This window comes from Dipodomys merriami, unplaced genomic scaffold (assembly GCF_024711535.1).
Source record: "Dipodomys merriami isolate MVZ:Mamm:240054 unplaced genomic scaffold, mDipMer1.0.p SCAF_39, whole genome shotgun sequence".
NCBI lineage: Eukaryota > Metazoa > Chordata > Mammalia > Rodentia > Heteromyidae > Dipodomys > Dipodomys merriami.
The window spans coordinates 8,588,811-8,607,881 of record NW_027205492.1 but is presented as its reverse complement, the minus strand read 5'-3'; the positions used below and the strand labels follow the sequence as shown (position 1 = coordinate 8,607,881).

Here is a 19,071-nt window from a genome sequence, read left to right as displayed (position 1 = left end):
AGTTGCTAGGATGACAAGCGTGAGCCGCTGGTGCCCACTTGCTTTTTTTTTTTTTTTTTCCTGACATGGAGTCTTAACAACTTTTCTGCCCAGGCTGGCTTTGAACCATAGTCCTCTGGATCTCAGTTTCCTGAGTAGCTGGGATTACAGGCGTGAGCCGCCAGTACCTGCCTGGCTCTTATTGTTCAACGCACTGCTTCAGTAAGTAGGTCAGGCACATTTGTGCACTTGCATTGGTGATCATGCAGCCTCCAGATTATTCTTTTCTTTCTTTTATTTATTTGTTTTGACACAAGGCCTTGCTACATTGCCCAGGCTGGCTTCCTCAAAGTCTCGAGTGCTGGGATTAGAGGTGTACCCCACCACACCCATTCAGATCCTCCTGCTAACACTACATTTTGTGTGCTGGCTTCAGGAGCGCCCCACAAGGCAGTGGGGCCTGCAGACAGCAGAAGAGCGTGGAGTGCAGCGCTGTATGCACAGGTGGAGCTCGGCAATTGTCCAGATTCCACAGCTACAGAAAAGAGCACCCTCCCCCAGCCTGCCTTCCCCTGGGCACCAGGCAATCAATCCCCTTCCTCCTCCAGTCTGCAAGTTCACTTTCTAGGTTCTCCACAGAAGTGGTCGCAGCCGACTTGTCCTTTTGAGTGGCTCATTTCACTGCGCATGATGCCAAGGTTCATTCCCATGGCAGCAGCAGTCTCGATTCCTTCCTTTTTGATGGCTGAGTACTATTCCCCCGCCCATGTTCTTAGCCATTCACTGGATGGACGCTTGGGTTGCCGGCAGCTCTGAAGCATTGTGAAGCACTCAGCCATAGATGACGAGGCACAGAAATGCCTCTGAGACCCCCGTCCATTCTTCCCAGCATGCACCTGGATGTTAGACGACACGATCATTCTATTTTTAATCTGAAGAATCATTGTATTGTTTTCTCATATTACATCCTCATGCCCCATTGCCTTACTTTAGATTATATTCAGAGCCCCCCAGATCATCCACTGTGGGTTCATTGCTTACGACCGTCACCTCTGTGTCCCAGGACCATGCTGAGTTGTCAGGGTCCGGGTGGTGAAGCCACAGCCCCGGCATCCCAGCTACTCAGGAGGCTGAGATCTGAGGATTGTGGTCCAAAGCCAGCTGGGAAGAAAGGTTTGTGAGGATCTTATCTGTTTTTTTGTAGCTTTTTTTTTTTTTCTTTTTTCCAGGGCTGAGGACCGAACCCAGGGCCTTGTGTGTGCCAGGCGGACACCCTTCCGCTGGGCTAACCCCCAGCCCCTTATCTGTTTTTCTGTTTTGTTTGGTTTGGTTGGTCATGGGGCTTGAACTCTGGGCTTGGGCGCTGTCCCTCAGCTCTTCAGCTCAAAGCGAGCGCGCTACTGCTGGAGCCATAGTGCCACTTCCGGTTTTCTAGTGGTTTATTGGAGATAAGAGTTTCATGGACTTCCCTTGCCCAGGCTGGCTTTGAACCATGATCCTCAGATCTCAGGCTCCTGAGTAGCTTGGATTACAGGCTTGAGCCACCGGCACCCGGCTTGAGAATCTTATCTGTCATTAACCACACACACACACAAAACAAAAACAGGAATAGGGTTGTGACTCACCAGCCATGAGCAAAAATGCTCAGGGACAGCACCCAGTGTTCCAGTCCTAGTATCGGCACACACACAACAGTTACAGGCAGTGAACAGACACACGTCCTCCTCCACTCACAATGGGGCCCCTTCTAGAAAATCCAGGTGCTGGCAGCTCATGCCTGTAATCCTAGCTACTCAGGAGGCTGAGATCTGAGGATCGCAGTTTAAAGCCAGCACAAGAAGGAAAATCCATGAGACTCTTATCTCCAATGAACCACCAGAAAACCGGAAGTGGTGCTGTGGCTCAAAGCATTAAGGTGCTAGCCTTGAATGAAAAAGCCCAACGATTGCACTCAGACCCTGAGTTCAAGACCCATGATGGACAAAAAGAAAAAGAAAGAAGGGAATCCTGTGGTGCACTGAAAACACCTGCAGACAGAAATGTACTGAATCAGGGCTGGGAAGGTGGCTCAGTGGTAGAGCGCTTGCCTTGCATGCATGAGGCCCTGGGTTCGAATCCTCAGCACCACATAAGCAAAAAGAAAAAAGCCAAAAGTGGTGCTGTGGCTCAAATGGTAGAGCGCTAGCCTTGAGCCCAAGAGTTGAGGGACAGTGCCCAGGCCCCGAGTTCAGGCCCCACGACTGGACCCCCCCCCAAAAAAAGAAATGCACTGAATCCTTCAGAAGGAGGACATAAATGTAAAAGCAGCATTAAATATCCCTATGCCCAGCGGCTGCTGGGCCTTGGCTGGCCAGGCTGACTGAGGAGCTCAGGCCTGCCATTGCCCGCTGCTCCAGCAACAGCGACCAAAACATACTTTCTCCTGAACCCTGTCTTCATCCGTGGCCAAGCTAATAAGGCAGGGGCCTGTCTAGCATGAAACATGCTGAGCTGTGGATTTCAGCACATGATAGAAAGGAAAGAAGCAGTTTCTAGAAGCCCTGCATTAATAAATGACACCCAAATTAAGGAATTGGCATGGACATGAGGCCTGGGGGTGGGGGCGGGGGGCCGCCTCCTTGCAGAAAGGACAGAGCTGGGGCTCCGCTTTCCCACTTTACCCAGAAGCCCCTGCGTCTCAGGTCAGTATGCACTGGTCAGCTCTCTGCCAATGAGAGATAAGAATCCAGTTTTCCCATCAATGAAGTGGGATGATACACTACAAATCTCTGTGTGTGTGTGCACGTGCGCATGCATGCACGCACACATGCTCACAAGCAACACCAGTACTGAGTCTTGTACTCAGGGCCTGGGTGCTGTCCCGAGCTTTTTCACTCAAGGCTGGTGCTCTACCACTTGAGCCACATTTCCACTTCTAGTCCTTTGTTGGTTAATCAGAGATAATAGTCTCATAGACTTTCCTGCCCAAGCTGGCTTTCAACCACATTCCTCAGCTCTCAGCCTCCAGAGAAGCTGGGATTACAGGTGTGAGCACCAAGGCCTGGTTCTCCAGCCTTCTTTATGAATACTGAAGCCAGGGGCTGGGAAGGTGGCTCAGTGGTAGAGTGCTTGCCTCGAATGCATGAGTACCACATAAGCAAGAAAAAGCCAGATGTGGTGCTGTGGCTAAGTGGTAGAGCGCCAGCCTTGAGCTGAAGAGCTGAGGGACAGCGCCCAGACCCAGAGTTCAGGCCCCAGGACCAACCCTTCCCTCCAAAATATACTGAAGGGGCTGGGAAGGTGGCTCAGTGGTACAGTGCTTGCCTTGCATGCATGAGGCCCTGGGTTCGATTCCTCAGCACCACATAAGCAGGAAAAAAAAAGCTGGAAGTGGCGCTGTGGCTCAAGTGGTAAAGTGCTAGCCTTGAGCTGAAGAACTGAGGGACAGCGCCCAGGCCCAGAGTTCAGGCCCAGGACCGGACCAAAAAAAAAACAAAAAAAAACAAAAAAAACCCCAAACAATCAAAATATACTGAAGCCAGTATGGCCGAAAGAGATGCTCAGAAAATCCCTGCTCAGAATAGGCATAGAAAATTTTGTTTCCTTTTCCCCTCAGTGTCTTAAAGATCTTTATTTTCTTTAAACATTATTATTAATGAGTAGTTGTACAAATTCCATAAATCAGGATCTGAGTATACACTACTTCTCACTCAAAATCTTCCTGCTTCGCTCTCTGGAAGCTGGGATGTCCAGCACGCTACCACACTGGCACTGGGCCACCTAGCAAAAGGCATTACCTGAAAAGGCTTAGTGACAGCCTTTACTCTGAGAACACATATATTTTTTCCTAAACCTGGCCCCACCCAGATTGGTTGTAAATCAGGAGGTAATAACTTTTCTTCAGGGACCTGCCCCTAGAATCCCGCCGGGCTCCTGATAGCTGGGGATTATAGGCAGGCACCACCACACCCAGCCTGTGACCTTTCTTGTTATTGTTTTTTTTTTTTGGAAATGTCATTCATAAGAGCTTGTCAGTTGAGGGAAACTCCTCAAGGTCTCAAGGAATGATTCCACAAGACAGGAGACTTTTTGTTTCTGGGACATTTTTGAATGAACATTGGTTTACTCTCCCCCAATTTTTCTTATCTCTGTATCTGGTCTATATTCAGTCATCACGGAGAGACAGGTGTTGGAATATGATACAGAAACTTTAGAGTGAGCGTAGGAACTGCGCCTCGCCCTGCCAATCCCTAACACAGTCTCTCTGGGACTTGGACTCAGTTTCTTTAGTGTCAAAATGAAAAACAAAAACAAAAACAAAACACCACTGGCCAATCTCCTGAGAACAAAAACAGCACGATATACATTTTATACATTTTGTGCTGTCGGTGCTCCTTACATACCCCGAGCACATCAAGTATTTATTTATTCATTTGGATATTTCAGACAGGATCTTGCTATCTAGCTCAGGTTGGCCTCAACTGGAGATCCTCCCACCCCCTCTGGCCTCCCAGAAATGATTATCACTTGGAGATTCAAGTGATACAGCACCTTGTTCTAAGGGCGGACATGGCTGAAAGGTTTTAACTACCACCTGCCCAAATAAGTAAATATAGCAATTCTGCTAAGTGAAGCTTTCCTTAGGCAACTAGTATGCTCTGTGCCGTAAACCTAGCGTATAGACATTTAGATTTATTTAAGAAGCCTCTTATACCAAAAAGGTGTTGGGAATGTGGAGATTGGTCAGCCCAGGCAGGGGCTAATTGGCTTTTTAATTCACGGCTTCCATGCCTCATGGAACTCTTCCCTTCCCCTGTGGAGCCGTGAGTCTATCTTACTGGCTTCCGACAACATCCACAAGAGTTTTGCAAATAGTGGTTCAAAAGCCCAGAAGTCAAGAAGTTCTTCTCGTTAGCTCTCAATATCCCAAACATGATGAAGCTGGGTTATTTTTCTCCAGTGGAGGGCTGTCCAAACACCCCAGGTGAACACACTGAGGAGACCAGCATCCAATTTTGCTTTTCCTTCCTGATGAGGGCTCAGGCTCAGGCAACTCTGACAAGCCAGGGACTTAGCGAATGAGTAATCAAGAAAAGGCAAGGCGAAAAAATGTGGAGGAAAGATTGAGATTTGCGCAGTCCCTTGCAATGAAGGGAAATGTGTGTGTGGAGGCGGGGGTGGGGGTGGAGAAAGGCCCCGACCTTTGGAAACGCCAAGCAAAGACCGAGAAAGCGGGAAGCGAATTTATTGAGCATTTACTTTGTGCCAGGTTGTTGGCTGAATTAAATTTATAGAATTCCTATGCTGATCCCAGGAGATTATAAAAACAAACACATACAGATTCCCCCCTTCCCCCTCCATCGGGATGATTGGACTATTTTGGACTATACATCGTTTTCTGTAACAAAGTCTATCTTGCAAAACAAACACCAAATGTCAGCAGATGCTGGAAAACACGCAGTTGCCCGGACAGCGGGGAGCGCGGCTCCTCGGGAGCGCGGGCATCGTGCGAGTCCGCGGTGGTGTCCCCCGCTCCGCGGCTCCCGGGGGGCGAGGCGGGGGCGGGGAAGCCAGCAGCCTAGGGTTTTGATAGTATCTCTGACTACCTTCCCCTGGAATCTGCTTCTCCATGTTTACTTTGGGAGCCAGTTATTTCCAAGTGTAAAGAAGGAAAAAAAAAAATCGAAGTTCGCTGGGAAACGGCAGATCGGCTCCGGCAGGTCTCCACGTCGAGGGGGCCGGGGTCCCCCATTTCACCGGGAGGTGGGCTCTGGATGGAGACTCCGGTGGAGGGGATGCGCCGGGCCCCCCATCGTTTTCGGTAGCCTGGAAAGGGGAGCGGGTCTCCGTTTGAAACATTCCAGTCAGGAGGAGACAGTTCATCTCAGGGTTCTTGTTGGTTTCAGAAGTTCAAAACAAAAACAACCCCCCAACCTCCCCCCCTCCAGCCGTGTTGCCACCGCGCGCTCAGCTGGTGGCTGTTAACGTCACGACCACAAAAGGCGATTTTGGGGAGCGCACGCCCGAGCCCGCCCCGTCCCCCAACTTTGAAGGACGCCCCCACGCCCTCTCTTTTTGGGTGTGTGTGTGATCTCCACCCCCCCCCCCCGCCCCGGGGGTTCGCCCGCGCCGCAGCCAATCTGCGCCCGGATGCTAATGGGCCGCGGAACACGCCTGGGTCGCGTGGAGGGTCGGACTACAAGGCCCAGCATGCCCCGTCCCTCCCTGATCAATGAGGGCTTATTCAAATGATCTCTGAGGTCTTGGACCCAGGCCAATCAGCTGTCAGGGCTCATGATAAATCGCAATGCATTATTGATAATAATAATTACCGGGACATGCGCGTTCCGGCCCGAGGGGGGTAAATTTCCCGACTCCGGGAATTGGCGGCGGAGAGGGCGAGTTTGCGCGGCGCTCCGGCCCCCCGATGCGCGCACCATGTCGAGGCGCAAGCAGGCGAAGCCGCAGCACATCCACTCGGACGAGGGCCGGGACGAGCAGCCTCCGCCGCCGGCCCCGGAGCCCGCAGGGGCGGCGCCGGCGCCCGGGGAGCCCGGTGAGTGCAGCCTGGGGCGCGCGGGGCGCTCGCGGGGACCCCCCCGGGGGCGCAGCCTCCCGCGCGGCCGGGGTGCCGGGGGTTGGGGGGGGCCGGGGACTCGGTTCCGGGGCAGCGGGGCGACCTCACGCCCCCGTGCCCCCGCCCCGGGTCCGGGCGGATTTTCCACGTTCTCTTTTCCCGCCTGCGTAAGTTTCCCCCCCACTCTCGCATTGTAAAGTTGGCCCCGCGCGCGCTCGCGCGCTCCCCTCGAGTTCCTCCACTCCGTGCTCGATCCCGCGCTCCTCTCCCGCACCCCCGGGGCCCCCCCTCCCTCCCTGGCGCCGCTTTTTAAAGAGCCAGACCTTCCCCCCCCCCAAGGTCCCCGCCACCCTCTCCACCGGCCTTGGGGGCTTTGTGGGAGGCTGGAGGAGGGGCGCGCCCCGGCCCCCCCCCCGGGGCGATCGGCCGCCCTCGCCCCTCCCAGGCCCTGTGGGGGAGGGGCGCGACCTCTTCCCACCCCCCGGGGCTCGGCGCGGCCCCCCGGGGGCGGCGGCGGCAGCGGGGGGCTCGCTCAGCCCGCTCGGCTCGCCTCTCCCCGGTTGGCTTTCTCCCCCCCACCCCCACCCCCCGGGTGATGCCGCCCGCCGATCTTCGCCCTAACCTTTCGGGGCCTGACCTCCAGCCATCTTTGATTTCCGACTTCCTAAAAATAGCCGCGGCGCGCCCGGGGGTGCGGGCTCCGGGGTGGCGGGGCGCGTCGCCGGCCCGCGGGGTCCGCGCGCCCCGGGCTCGCTGGGCCGGGCTCCCGGCGGGGGGCGGGGGCTCCCCCCTCCTTGGCTGCCGCACACGCGCGCCCGGGAAGGTGAAAGGGGAGAGGTCGGGCCGGGGCTGCGCGGTCGCGGCCAGGGCGAGCTCCCCGGGGCTGACCCGGCCCATGAAAGTTCGGGGATCCCCCCACCTCCCCTAACGCCTCGGGGGTCAGGGTCCCTTCCTGCCCCCGCCTCGCCCCGCAGGGCCGGGCGCGAGCCCGCGGGCGCTACCCCCCAAACCCACCCCCCCCGCCCGCCAAATCGTCGCCGGATCGATTCGGAGCGCATGCGGGGGGAGGGGGCTTCCCCCCCTTTGCTCCCTACTTTCCCAGCCGCGGATGAGCGGGCGCCCCGGACGCCCCTGACCCCAAAACATCGGACGCCCCACTTTCCCTGGAGCACGGTGGCTACTTTTGGGGGCTTCAATGAGGGGGTGTAGTTTTCCGAGCGGATCGCGGTTCAGTGAGGTCTCCACGCGCGCCCCTCCGAGGAAGTTCGTCCTGGAGCCGAGGACGCATCCCGGCCCGGCCGAAAGGGGGAGTGTGGCTTGGGGCTTTTGTTTGGTTTTGGAGGGGGCATCGCCTGGTGAGGGCCGGGCGCGTCCGGTCCCCGCCGCCGGGTGGATGGGCGCTCTTTGTGACCGGGCCAGGGGCCCGGGCGGGTGTGGAGAGGCCCACCTGGAACAAAAGGGTTAACCCGCGGCCCGCCCGCTTCCTCCGGAGGGGCGGGGCGGGCTCGTGGCCCTGACCCCTCCCCGGGCCCGGCGCTGGCCTTCCCTTCCCCCCTCGTTTTGGGTGGGCGCACACCAGTGGGGTTGGGCACGGCGGTTGGCACTTCGGGGGGAACTTGTTAGAGAGGACTTGGAACATCCACGCCGCCGGAGTTGGCGTTAGTCCGGGCCGCGCGCCCCGCTCCGCTCCCACCGCGATTTGGGAGGGGAGTTGGCCCTGGATCCCAGGGCCGGGGCGCGGCGGAGCCGCAGGGTTGCGCGCGGGCGCCCCCCGGAAGCGCAGGGCGCGGGCCGGCACCTGGAGAGTGGGGCGGGCTGGACCTAGCCCCCCCCCACCCGACGCACCCCCAAGATTTCCGCTCGTTACCGGCCCCGTATTCTTTGCCCGATCGTTTTGAGTCGTTAGCGCACCCCCGCCCCCCGCCTCCGTTCCTGGGATGTGTTTGCATGGCCCCCTCAATCGCAACGCCGGACTGGAGGTGCTTCTCCCGAGCCGGGCTGTGTATTTGGGGTGTCGGCATTTGATCGGCCTTCCATGTCAGTGGTCGGAACAACTTTAAAAGCCGAGGTTGCGCTCGCTTTGTTGAACGCACGGCTTATGTATGAACTTATTTGGCTGTATGAAAATGAAATGGGCGCCATAATTAGAAGAAAAAAACAACCCTTCAGGTGGTCTCGGAGATTAACGCCCAAGGGGAAATTGGTATTTTCTCAAGAACAGTTTCAAATGCCCTTTGTGCTAAACTAGATAACTAAGATTAAGACTTCCAGATTTCCAGTAAACTCTCTTGCTGGTATCTAGTCGGAAATGACCCGCCTGCCCATAGCGTTTCGGGCACCAAGTGTCTCAGTTCCCAATTTGGGCACTGCCCCCTCCCCCCTTTTAAAAATTGATTAAAGATGCATTTCCTGCGTGGAAAGGCGCCACACTCCAGCCAGGTAAATGGTACTCGGCTGTGGAAGCTTCTGGTAGGTGGGGGCGGGAGCGAGGGGGCTGGGGAACCATTTTGGGAAGGCGAGATGATCATTGAAGTCTAATATGAGTTTGAGCTGGGTAACTTTGAAGCCAGGAAGTCCTTTGAACATTGTAACACTAGTTAAAATGATTTCAACTACAGAAGGTCCACGGGGGTTGGGTTAGGTGGTCGTTAAATTTGTTCAAAAGTAACAATGTTACTCCTGTCAAGATAGTGTTTGTTGAGCTGTTGATTGAAAGAATTCTGTAGAAACATTAAGGTCTGCCCCCCCCCCCCCCAACTAGGCATCTCGGAGTGCTTTGGCTTTAATTCTCAGAGTAGCTGGTGTTTTGGTTTATTTAGAGTAAAAGTTGGAATAACTCTTCCCCCCACCCCCATCCGGGGTGGGGGGCTGTAGTTTTGCTGGTTTTCCTTGTTTCCAAGATGAGGAAGCCATGGTTAGTGTTTGGGGTTGTGAGATGTCTCCACTCTTTGAGTTTTCAGATGTTCCGGGCAAGCTGTAGCTTCACAAGTTCTGGAGCGTCAGTGCCAGCCACATCTCCATGGCTGCTCGACACCCCCCCCCCCTTCTCTCCCCATCTGTGTGGGGCTTTGTTCCCTGGTGTGTGTAAGAGCAGGGCTGGGGGACAACTCCTGCCCTCATGGAGTTTGTAGATTTGCTTGAAAGACAGTGGAGGCAAGAGGGAACCTTCTAGAACCTTGACACAAACTCCCTGGCCTTATTTGACTTTTACACTCTTTCAAAAATCTTTAGGGTAGGGCCCCCTGAACTTTGATCAAACACTGTTTGAAACCTTTTTTCCCCTGAAGATCTTAATTAGGTAGAAAGTTCTTTCTCAATCTAGTTAGCCATCTACAAGATGAGTTAAAGGCTAGGTTCTTCAGTGATATTAAACTGTTGCTTAGGAAAACCACTTTCAACTGGTTTAATTCTCCGGGGGCGTTTTTTAAAAAGTATTTTTCCTGGGGGTGGGGAGAGGAGACAGGACTGCCCAAGATAATCTGCTCACTGTCAATTCTTTTAATATAGGAATCACAAAAGATAAGCCTGAGTCATATAATGCTTTTATCAAGATATACAGGCTTTTATTTTTCTAAGCAGTTTCTGTGTCTCAAGAATTTGATTGGCCTCTAGATTAACTTTCTTCCCATACAATAGTAGGAGTTATTTTCTCTCCATTTGGCCCGGATTGAATCCTAGACCCCTGCTGGGTTTACTGCTTACTTCCCACTTAGTGGGTAACTGGATGTGGGGAGATAACCTTCCTAAAATTGGGGGTGGGGTGGAGGGGGGGATGGGAGGAGGACTTCAGGGTAATCCCTCTGAACTTTGCTTTTCTTCCTTTCGGGTTAATTTAAGCATGCCCAGCAATTGTTCCTTTCGGAGCCCTCTTTAGGGCCTGGGCAAATACGCTCCCCATGTTTGTCCGTGGAGAGGTGGTGGTAGCAGTACATTTTACTGCAAGAGCAAACAGAGCTGCTGCTGTTTTAAGACCCCAGTGGATGTTACTGGTGCTGGCTTGGCCGCTGCGGGGGGGGGGGGGGGGTGTCTGTGTGGACACTGCAAGTAGCTGGCATTTCAGCTGTAAATCACTGGGAACTGGTGGATCCTTCCAGGAGAGGAGTTATTTAACCTTTCTTCTGCCATGGATAGAACCATACTAAAGAGTGTTGAGAATCCATTGAGTACCAGGGCCTGGAATAATAGATGGAAACAAAACCTACAGAAGTGAGGCACAGTGGCACAAGCATGCCTGTAATCCTAGCTCCTCAGGAGGTCGAGATCCAAAGATCATGGGTTGAAGCCAGGGTGGGCAGGAAAGTCTTCTCTAGTTAACCACCAAAAAACCACAAGTGAAGTTGTGGTAGAGTAGAACTCAATTGGTAGAGTGGAAAAAAGACTCAGAGCCAGGCCCTGGGCGGCTCACACCTGTAATCATAGCTACTCGGGAGGCTGAGATCTGAGGATGGAGGTTCAAAGCCAGCCCTGGCAAAAAGTTCCATGAGACTTATCTCCAATGAACCAGCAGAAAACTGGAAGTGGTGCTGTGGCTCAAAGTGGTAGAGCGCTAGCCTTGAGCAAAAGAGCTCAGGGACAGCGCCCAGGCTGTGAGTTTAAGCCCCATGCCTGTGCCTCCCCTCCCCTCCCCCCCCCCCAAAAAAAGGCTCAGGCCCTGAGTTCAAGCCCTAGGACTAGCACACACAGAAAACACAATTTCAACCAATCTTGCATCAAAAATGCCTCAAAGTGTGCATCATAGCCTGAGTGTACAGACTCTTGCCCTCACTCCCTCATTTACATGGAAATACATTGTCTAGGGTATGCTGAGTCACTTAGAGATTCAGGTATGCTGGGCATGTGCTAATTTTAAGCAGTGCTCTGTTTTTGTTTTAGTGCTGGTAGGGGCTGGTGGAGGCTTGTTCCACTTTAGGCCGAAGTTCTAGTCCCAGGTCCACGACTGGCATTTTTGAGGCTCATGGAGTTTTCTGCCATGCTTGGCTTCCAACCATAATCTTCAAATCTCAACCTCCTGACTAGCTAGGATTACAAACAAACCACTGTGGGTTTGGTATCTACTGGGTGGCCCAGAACCAAGGCCACACCTCCAAAATACAGAGATAAGCCTGGGAGGATTAACCTGTGGTTGAGTCATGTAATAAAAAAAGGTCTAGGGGCTGGGAAGGTGGCTCAGTGGTAGGGCGCTTGCCTTGCATGCCTGAGGCCCTGGGTTCAATTCCTCAGCACCACATAAGCAAAAAAGAAAAAAGCCGAAAGTGACGCTGTAGCTCAAGTGGTAGAGCGCTAGCCTTGAGCTGAAGAGCTGAGGGACAGTGCCCAGGCCCAGAGTTCAAGCCCCACGACCGGACCCAAAAACAAAAAAAAATTAAAATAAAAAAGGTCTAGTCAGATGCTAGTGGCTCATGCCTGTGATTCTAGCTATTCAAGAGGTTGAGGTCTGAGGATCTTACTTTGTGGTTCAAATCCACCCTGGGCAGGAAGGAGACTCTTTTCTCCAATTAACCACCAGAAGGTGGAGCTGTAGCTCAAAGCGGGCAGAGCTCTAGCCTTGAGCAAAAGTGCTCTCAGGCTGAGTTCAAGCCCCACTACTGACAAATTGAAAAAGTCTAGCATCCTCCTGTCCCCTGACCCCAGCAGGTTGAGGAAAGGCAGCTATAGCTGGGATTTAAGTCAGACCCAGGTTCTGTCCCTACCACTGTGGTAATGGAAGAAATATTAAGTTTGTTGTTTTCATTGGTCATGGGGCTTGAACTCCGGACCTGGGCACTGTCTCTGAGCTCTTCAGCTGGAGGCACGCATTCTACCACTTGCACCACAGCACAACTTTGGGTTTTCTGATGGTTCATTGGAGATAAGAGTCTCATGGACTTTCCTGCCCAGGCTGGCTTTGAACCTGAGATCTTCAGATCACAGCCTTCTGAGTAGGTAAGATGACAGGCATGAGCCAAAAAGAAAAATACTTTCTTTTAAAGCTTTTGCCAAAGGATCTATTCCAATACATCAGGATAAGAGGAGTAGAAACAAGAGGAGAGAAAGGGAAGACACCTCCTGCTAGAAAGAAGTATTGGGGGTAGCGGGAAGTCTTTCCCTGGTATCTCTGAGGTCAGGGTACTAGGTTGGTTTCTCCTTGGCTGTGGAGCCTCATGGCCTCCCATTGCTTGCCTGGCTGGATACTCTCTATCTCTGGCTTCACTTCTCCATTGTGATACTTTGTAAACCTGGGTTTGCCTGGCTCTGCCTAATCGCATTTGCAAAGCTCCTATCCATAACGGTCACCTGGTTGGAACTTGCCTCCTCTCCCCAGGGGATGCAGTTCCAATTCCTGTGCTGAGTTACTTGATTTCCCTCCCACCCTCCCACTGCACCAGAGCTGTTCTGTCTCCCTCTTGGTCGTGGGGCTTAAACTCTGGGCCTGGACCCTGTCCCTGAACTCTTGAGCTCAAGGCTAGTGCTCTACCTCTTGAGCCACAGCGTCACTTCTGGTTTTCTGCTGGTTTGTTGGTGATAGGAGTCTCAGGGATGTTCCTGTCTAGGTTGGCTTTGAACCAAGATCCTGCTCTTCCTGAGCAGCTAAGATGACAGGCGGGCGCCGCTGGCGCCTGGCAAGAGCTGTTCTCTTGTGAGCTGACCTTGTGGCCATCATCCCCAGTTCGTGGTGTGCAGACTTCTTAGCTTTGTTCTCTGTCTTCCGTTTCCAGGTGCTCCAATGAACCCCCTGGGGAATGGCGGCGATGAGGCCACGGGGGAGAAAGCCACGGCCAAGCGGCCTCGCGGGGAGGACACGCACGTGTGCGAGAAGTGCTGCGCTGAGTTCTTCAGCCTCCCTGAGTTCTTGGACCATAAGAAAACTTGCACAAAGAACCCTCCCGTCCTCATCATGCACGACGGGGAGGGCGCAGTGCCCCCGGACGAGTTCTCCCGCACCGTCCTGAGCCACCAGTCCCCCAGCCCCAGCCACAAGGAGGGCCCCAGGGAGGGCGAGGGGAAGGACCGGCCGGGCACCGAGCCCATCCTGTACTTGAAGACTGAGACTACCCTGCCCCCCCCCCAGGACATAAGCTATTTACCCAAAGTCAAGGCAGGGCCTGCCAACGTGGCCCTGCAGGCCCTGCGGGGCACCAAGATGGCCATGAACCCACGGAGCCCCGACGTGCCCCCCGCCCCCGGGCCGGGCCCGCACAGCATCCCCTGGGTGCTGGAGCAGATTCTGCGGCTGCAGCAGCAGCAGCTGCAGCAGATCCAGCTGACCGAGCAGATCCGCATCCAGGTGAACATGTGGGCGGCGCACGCCCTGCACTCGGGTGTGGCGGGTTCCTCCGATGCCCTCAAAACCCTGGGCGCCCACGTGTCCCAGCAGGTGTCGGCCGCCGTGGCCTTGCTCAGCCAGAAAGCCGGGAACCAAAGTCTCTCTCTGGATGCCTTGAAGCCCGCCAAGCTACCTCATGCCAACGTGCCCGCCGCCACCGCTGCCAGCCCCCTGTCCCCGGGGCTCACCCCCTTCGCCCTGAAGCCCGACGGGACCCGAGTGCTCCCCAGTGTCGTGTCCCGGCTCCCCAGTGCTTTGCTACCTCAGGCCTCTGGCTCTGTGCTCTTACAGAGCCCTTTCTCCACGGTGGGGCTGGACCCAGCCAAGAAAGGGAAAGGAAAGCCTCCCAGCATGGCCGCCGCTGCCGCCGCCGCGGACTCCAAACCCAAAGCCGACGCCCCGCTCTACAAACACAAGTGTAAGTACTGTAGCAAAGTGTTCGGGACCGATAGCTCCTTGCAGATCCATCTGCGCTCCCATACCGGAGAGAGACCCTTCGTGTGCTCTGTCTGTGGCCACCGCTTCACCACCAAGGGCAACCTCAAGGTCCACTTCCACCGGCACCCCCAGGTGAAGGCCAACCCCCAGCTCTTTGCCGAATTCCAGGACAAAGGGGCGCCCGGGCCGGGCCTCCCCTACGCCCCCCCCACCCCCGCCCCTGTAGACGAATCGGGCCTCTCGCTAGACAGCAAACCCGTCCTGGTAGCAGGCACTCCCTCGGTAGGGCCACCTCTAAACCTCTGCTCAGGGACCAGCCCCAAGGACCCGGCGGGCGGCCCCCCGCCCCCCGACCCGCAGCCTGGGCTGCCTCCAGAGAGCGCGAGCGGCGTAGCCTTCGCCGGGATGAGGCCCAACCATACGGCCCCCAGGGTGGGTGGCTTTCAGGGGAGCGGGGCCCCCGAAGCGGGGTCCGAGACCCTGAAGCTGCAGCAGCTGGTAGAAAACATCGACAAGACCACCAGCGACCCCAACGAGTGCGTGATCTGCCACCGCGTGCTGAGCTGCCAGAGCTCGCTCAAGATGCACTACCGCACGCACACGGGCGAGCGGCCCTTCCGCTGCCGCGTGTGCGGCCGCGCCTTCTCCACCAAGGGCAACCTGAAGACGCACCTGGGCGTGCACCGCGCCAACACGGCCTTCAAGACGCAGCACTCGTGCCCCATCTGCCAGAAGAAGTTCACCAATGCCGTCATGCTGCAGCACCACATCCGCATGCACATGGGCGGCCAGATCCCCAACACGCCGCTGCCCGACAGCCCCCGCGGCTTCTCGCCTGAGCCCACGGCCACTGCCTGCCGCCAGGACGCCATGGAGAGCTTCCAGGTCGAGGAGGGAGGCGGCCCCTCCCAGGTCCCGGCCCTGCCTCTGCCCCACCTGCCGTCCCCCCCTCGGGGGTTCTCCCTGGTGCCCGCCGCAGAGGCCCCCGGGAAAGCGGGGCCCGGCCCCTTGAGCCTGCAGCGCCAGAGCAGCCGGGAAAACGGCTCTGTGGAGAGCGACGGGCTGACCAACGACTCGGCCTCACTCCTGGGTGACCAGGAGTATCAGAGCCGGAGCCCCGACGCCGGGGAAGCCTTGTCCTTCCGGGCCGTGTCCCCCGCCACTAGCCAGGCAGAGAGCATCCAGTCCCGATCTCCCGAAGGGGGCAAGGCTGAGAGCTTGGAAAGCAGCCGCAATGACACGGAAGGTGATGGAGCTTTGGATTTCACTTCTGTCCCTTGTGGGCTCCAGGCCATCCAAAGAAACCCGGGTCGCACCACCCCAGTGGAGCGTGAGCTGAGCTACTCCTGGGGGGCCGATGAGCTGTCCTGTGCTTTCCGGGTGGTGGGGCAGAGGAACGCCCCCTCTCCCCAAAGTGAACACGCTCGATCTCTCGCTCTGTCGTGGCTAATGCAGACTGGGGAGGGGGGCACGTGTTTGGTCCGTTTGTGTTTTTGGGGTAACACTGTACCGCTGAATCGGAGGGAGGGAAGGGGGGAGGTAGCATCTGCACATGCATCAAAGAGCACTTTTGAGACTGCCCCGGGGTCTGAACTCAGCCCATCAGCCATGCTGGGCCATGCTTCTAGTGCTTTTTTGTATTTGCACTGGTTGGTTTTCAGGTCCTACTTCCTGCTGGAGTATGCACCTTGGCCAAGGTCTTTTTTATTTTTTCTTCCCTGTAGCTGGAATGGCTGGCATGCACTACCCCATCCATCCGCTTACACTGAGATGGTGTCTCAGCTTCTCACCTAGCGAGTAATGACAGGCTTGTGCCCTGTTACTGGTTGAGAGGGAGTGTGTGTGTGTGTGTGTGTGTGTGTGTGTGTGTGTGTGTGTGTGTGTGTGTGTGTGTGTGTGTGTGTCTTGTTTTGGGCTGGCCTCAAACTGCAGTCCTCCCAGCCTCAGCCTCCTAAGTAAGGATTTACAGGTATGAGTCCCCAGTGTCCCAGCTAAAGGTAGGTAGCAACTTAGGTGGAAATGTGACAGTTACCCGTACCTAAGTGTTGTTTTTTTTTTTCCTTTTTTAATCTCTGTGTATATGTGCCAGCACAGTCATGAGGCTTGAACTCGGCGTAGGCTCCATCTCTGAGCTTTTGTGCTCAAGGCTAGCACTCTGCCACTTGAGCCACAGCTCCACTTCTGGCTTTTTGGTGGTTTATTGGAGATGAAATATCGGGCTTTCCTGCCTGGGCTGGCTTTGAGCTGTGATCTTCATATCTCAGCTTCCTGAGTAGGTAGGATGACAGGCTTGGACTCACCATAACTAGCTTCTAAGTGGTTCAGTCTTATTCTTGAATGACAAGCTGCTTTTGAGGTGCAAATTTCCTGTCCAGAGAGGTTGTGCAGGTAGTAAAGGTTTGGCTTTTCTTTTTTTTCTTTGCACAGTGGGTGGAACCAGACTCCCCCCCACATTTATCCGAGCACAGCCCACCTACGTCAAAGTCGAAGTCCCTGGAACCTTCGTGGGCCCCTCCACCGCGTCCCCGGGCATCACGCCCCTGCTCTCCTCCCAGCCTCGCCGCCAGGCCAAGCAACACGGCTGCACGCGCTGCGGGAAGAACTTCTCATCGGCCAGCGCCCTGCAGATCCACGAGCGGACACACACGGGCGAGAAGCCATTTGTGTGCAACATCTGCGGGCGAGCCTTCACCACCAAAGGCAACCTGAAGGTGGGCCTCGGGTTGGGCAGGGTGGGACTGGGCCTTTTTTTTTTTGTCCATCGTGGGGCTTGAACTCTGGCCTGGGGAGCGTGGGACTGGGCCTTTTTTTTTTTTGTTCATCGTGGGGCTTGAACTCTGGCCTGGGCGCTGTCCCTCAGCTCTTCAGCTCAAGGCGAACACTCCACCACTTGAGCCAACTTGAGCCACAGCGCCACTTCTGATTTTCTGGTGGCTCCTTGGAGATAAGAGTTTCCTGGACTTTCCTGCCCAGACTGGCTTTGAACCTCAGATCTCAGCCTCCTGAATAGCAAGGATTATAGGCATGCCCGGCTGGCATGCATCTCTTTATGTGTGAGCCATGAGAGCCATGATTGCCCAGACTGGCTTCCAACCCCAACCTTGGGAGCTCAGCCTTCTGAGCAACTAGGATTATTAGGTGTGAGCTAGTGGTGTATGTAGTATCAGATCTGAACTCCTAACTTCTTCCCTTCCCCCCTTCCCCTCCCCTCTCCCCCCCTCCCCTCCCTTTCTCTTTTGTCTCTGTCCTGGGGCTTGAACTCAGGACCTGGCACTGTCCAGGGGTTTTTTGTCCTTAAGGCAAGCGCTCTACGTCACCAAGTCTGATTTCTCAATCTAGAAAGCATGTTAAGGTATTTTGGGGTGACGTACACCCCACGTGGCTGACTTGATTGAGTCCGCCCAGTATTAGGGGAACTTCTGTCTGATGTTAGCACTCCCCCACCCAATCTTATCACCTTCCCAGGTCCACTACATGACCCACGGGGCGAGTAACAACGCTGCCCGCCGTGGGCGGAAGCTGGCCATCGAGAACACCATGGTGCTGCTGGGCGCTGATGGGAAGAGGGTTTCCGACACGTTTCCCAAGGAAATCCTGGCCCCCTCGGTCAGCGTGGACCCTGTGGCGTGGAACCAGTATACCAGCGTGCTCAACGGTGGTCTGGCCGCGAAGGCCAACGAGATCTCGGTCATCCAGAGCGGCGGCATCTCGGCCCTGCCCGTGGGTCTGGGCGCGGGCCCTGGGAACAGCGCCCCCACGGCCAAGGCGGAGGGCGTGCAGGCCGGGGGCGGCGCCGAGGTGGAGAAGCCAGGCGTGCCCGACGGTGTGGTCAGAGCCCAGTTCCCTCATTTCCTGGAGGAGAACGAGATCGCCGTCAGCTGAGCCGGAGCGCCCAGCCCGGCCAGCCAGCCGCCCCCCTCTCCTCCTGCGTTTCCTTTCCTCTTCCCAGCAAAGTGTTTACTGTTTCCACCCCAGCCGTGGGCAGTCTTACAGTCAACCCTGTTAGTAGAGAAGGAACCCCCCTACCCCCCGAAAATGGAAAAACAACAACAAAAAAAATGATACCCAAATACACAGACCTACAATATATATTTCTTACTTTTGGAAGGAAGCGGGTCTTGCAAAGTAGCCTTGTTACTTGTAACGAACTGGATACTCGGAAGTTTCCTGCCACTTGGAGTGAGTGACTGCCTCCACATTCTGCCACCTGTTTCAAGGTGGCTCCTGGAGTTTCTTTCCCAAATCACAGCAGAAGAGAACTGAGGGGAGGGTACTGAGTGCTTCCAATGGGGGCTAGGTGGGTACTGGACTTGGTTTCTCTCGTACGAGTGATCTGTTTTATGTCCTCTGCCCATCCCTATACACACCTTTGGTTTTGTTCTTTGGTGTTGGTATTTGGGGCTTGAACTCAGGGCCTGGGTGCTGTCCCTCAGCTTTTTCACTCAAGGCTGGTGCTCTACTACTTGAGCCATATCTCTACTTTTTTGCCCAGGGGAGGGAGGGTGGTTCATTGGAGACTAGAGTCTCATAGACATTTCTGCCTAGCCTGGCTTTGAACTGTGATCCTCAGATCTCAGCTTCCTGAGTAGCTAGGATGACAGGCGTGAGCTACTAGTGCCTGTTTGTTTTTGCTTTTTGAATGTACTTTAAAAAAAAGAAAAAGAAGAAAAAAAAAAACCCAGAAAGCTAAGGTTGTAGAACGGGAGCTTCTTCAGCTGTAGCCCACTGTGGTGCTCTCCCGAACTCCTTCCAGTCCCTGGGGAGCTGATGTGTGCATTGCTGCTTATTTAAGTAC

At 55.3% G+C, this 19,071-nt stretch overlaps 1 protein-coding gene and 1 long non-coding RNA gene across 5 annotated transcripts; one reads left to right on the top strand and one right to left on the bottom strand.

The window, feature by feature from the left end:
- Positions 1–5,186: 5,186 nt before the first annotated feature.
- Positions 5,187–7,279, bottom strand: LOC138805346 (uncharacterized). The gene is made up of 2 exons (XR_011365498.1): positions 7,158–7,279; positions 5,187–5,784 (listed from the first exon to the last, which is right to left on the bottom strand). It is a non-coding gene; the product is annotated as an uncharacterized lncRNA (long non-coding RNA).
- Positions 6,334–18,760, top strand: Sall4 (spalt like transcription factor 4). 4 transcript variants are annotated; one of them, XM_069990132.1, is made up of 4 exons: positions 6,334–6,514; positions 13,231–14,254; positions 16,717–16,987; positions 17,742–18,760. In XM_069990132.1, the coding sequence occupies exons 1-4, from the start codon at positions 6,397–6,399 to the stop codon at positions 18,156–18,158; spliced, it is 1,830 nt and encodes a 609-aa protein (XP_069846233.1). In that variant the 5' UTR covers positions 6,334–6,396; the 3' UTR covers positions 18,159–18,760. The 4 variants fall into 4 exon arrangements, with proteins under 4 accessions (XP_069846233.1, XP_069846232.1, XP_069846230.1 ...); XM_069990131.1 differs by having other exon boundaries at positions 13,231–14,260; XM_069990129.1 differs by having other exon boundaries at positions 13,231–15,522; positions 16,704–16,987.
- The last annotated feature ends 311 nt before the right edge of the window (positions 18,761–19,071 follow it).

Excerpts from the sequence above, each read along its gene's own strand:
- Sall4 (XM_069990129.1), top strand. The coding sequence starts at position 6,397 with ATGTCGAGGCGCAAGCAGGCGAAGCCGCAGCACATCCACTCGGACGAG. Across the intron at positions 6,515-13,230 it reads GCCGGCGCCCGGGGAGCCCG|GTGCTCCAATGAACCCCCTG; the intron begins GTGAGTGCAGCC and ends TTCCGTTTCCAG. Across the intron at positions 15,523-16,703 it reads CAGCCGCAATGACACGGAAG|TGGGTGGAACCAGACTCCCC; the intron begins GTGATGGAGCTT and ends TTCTTTGCACAG.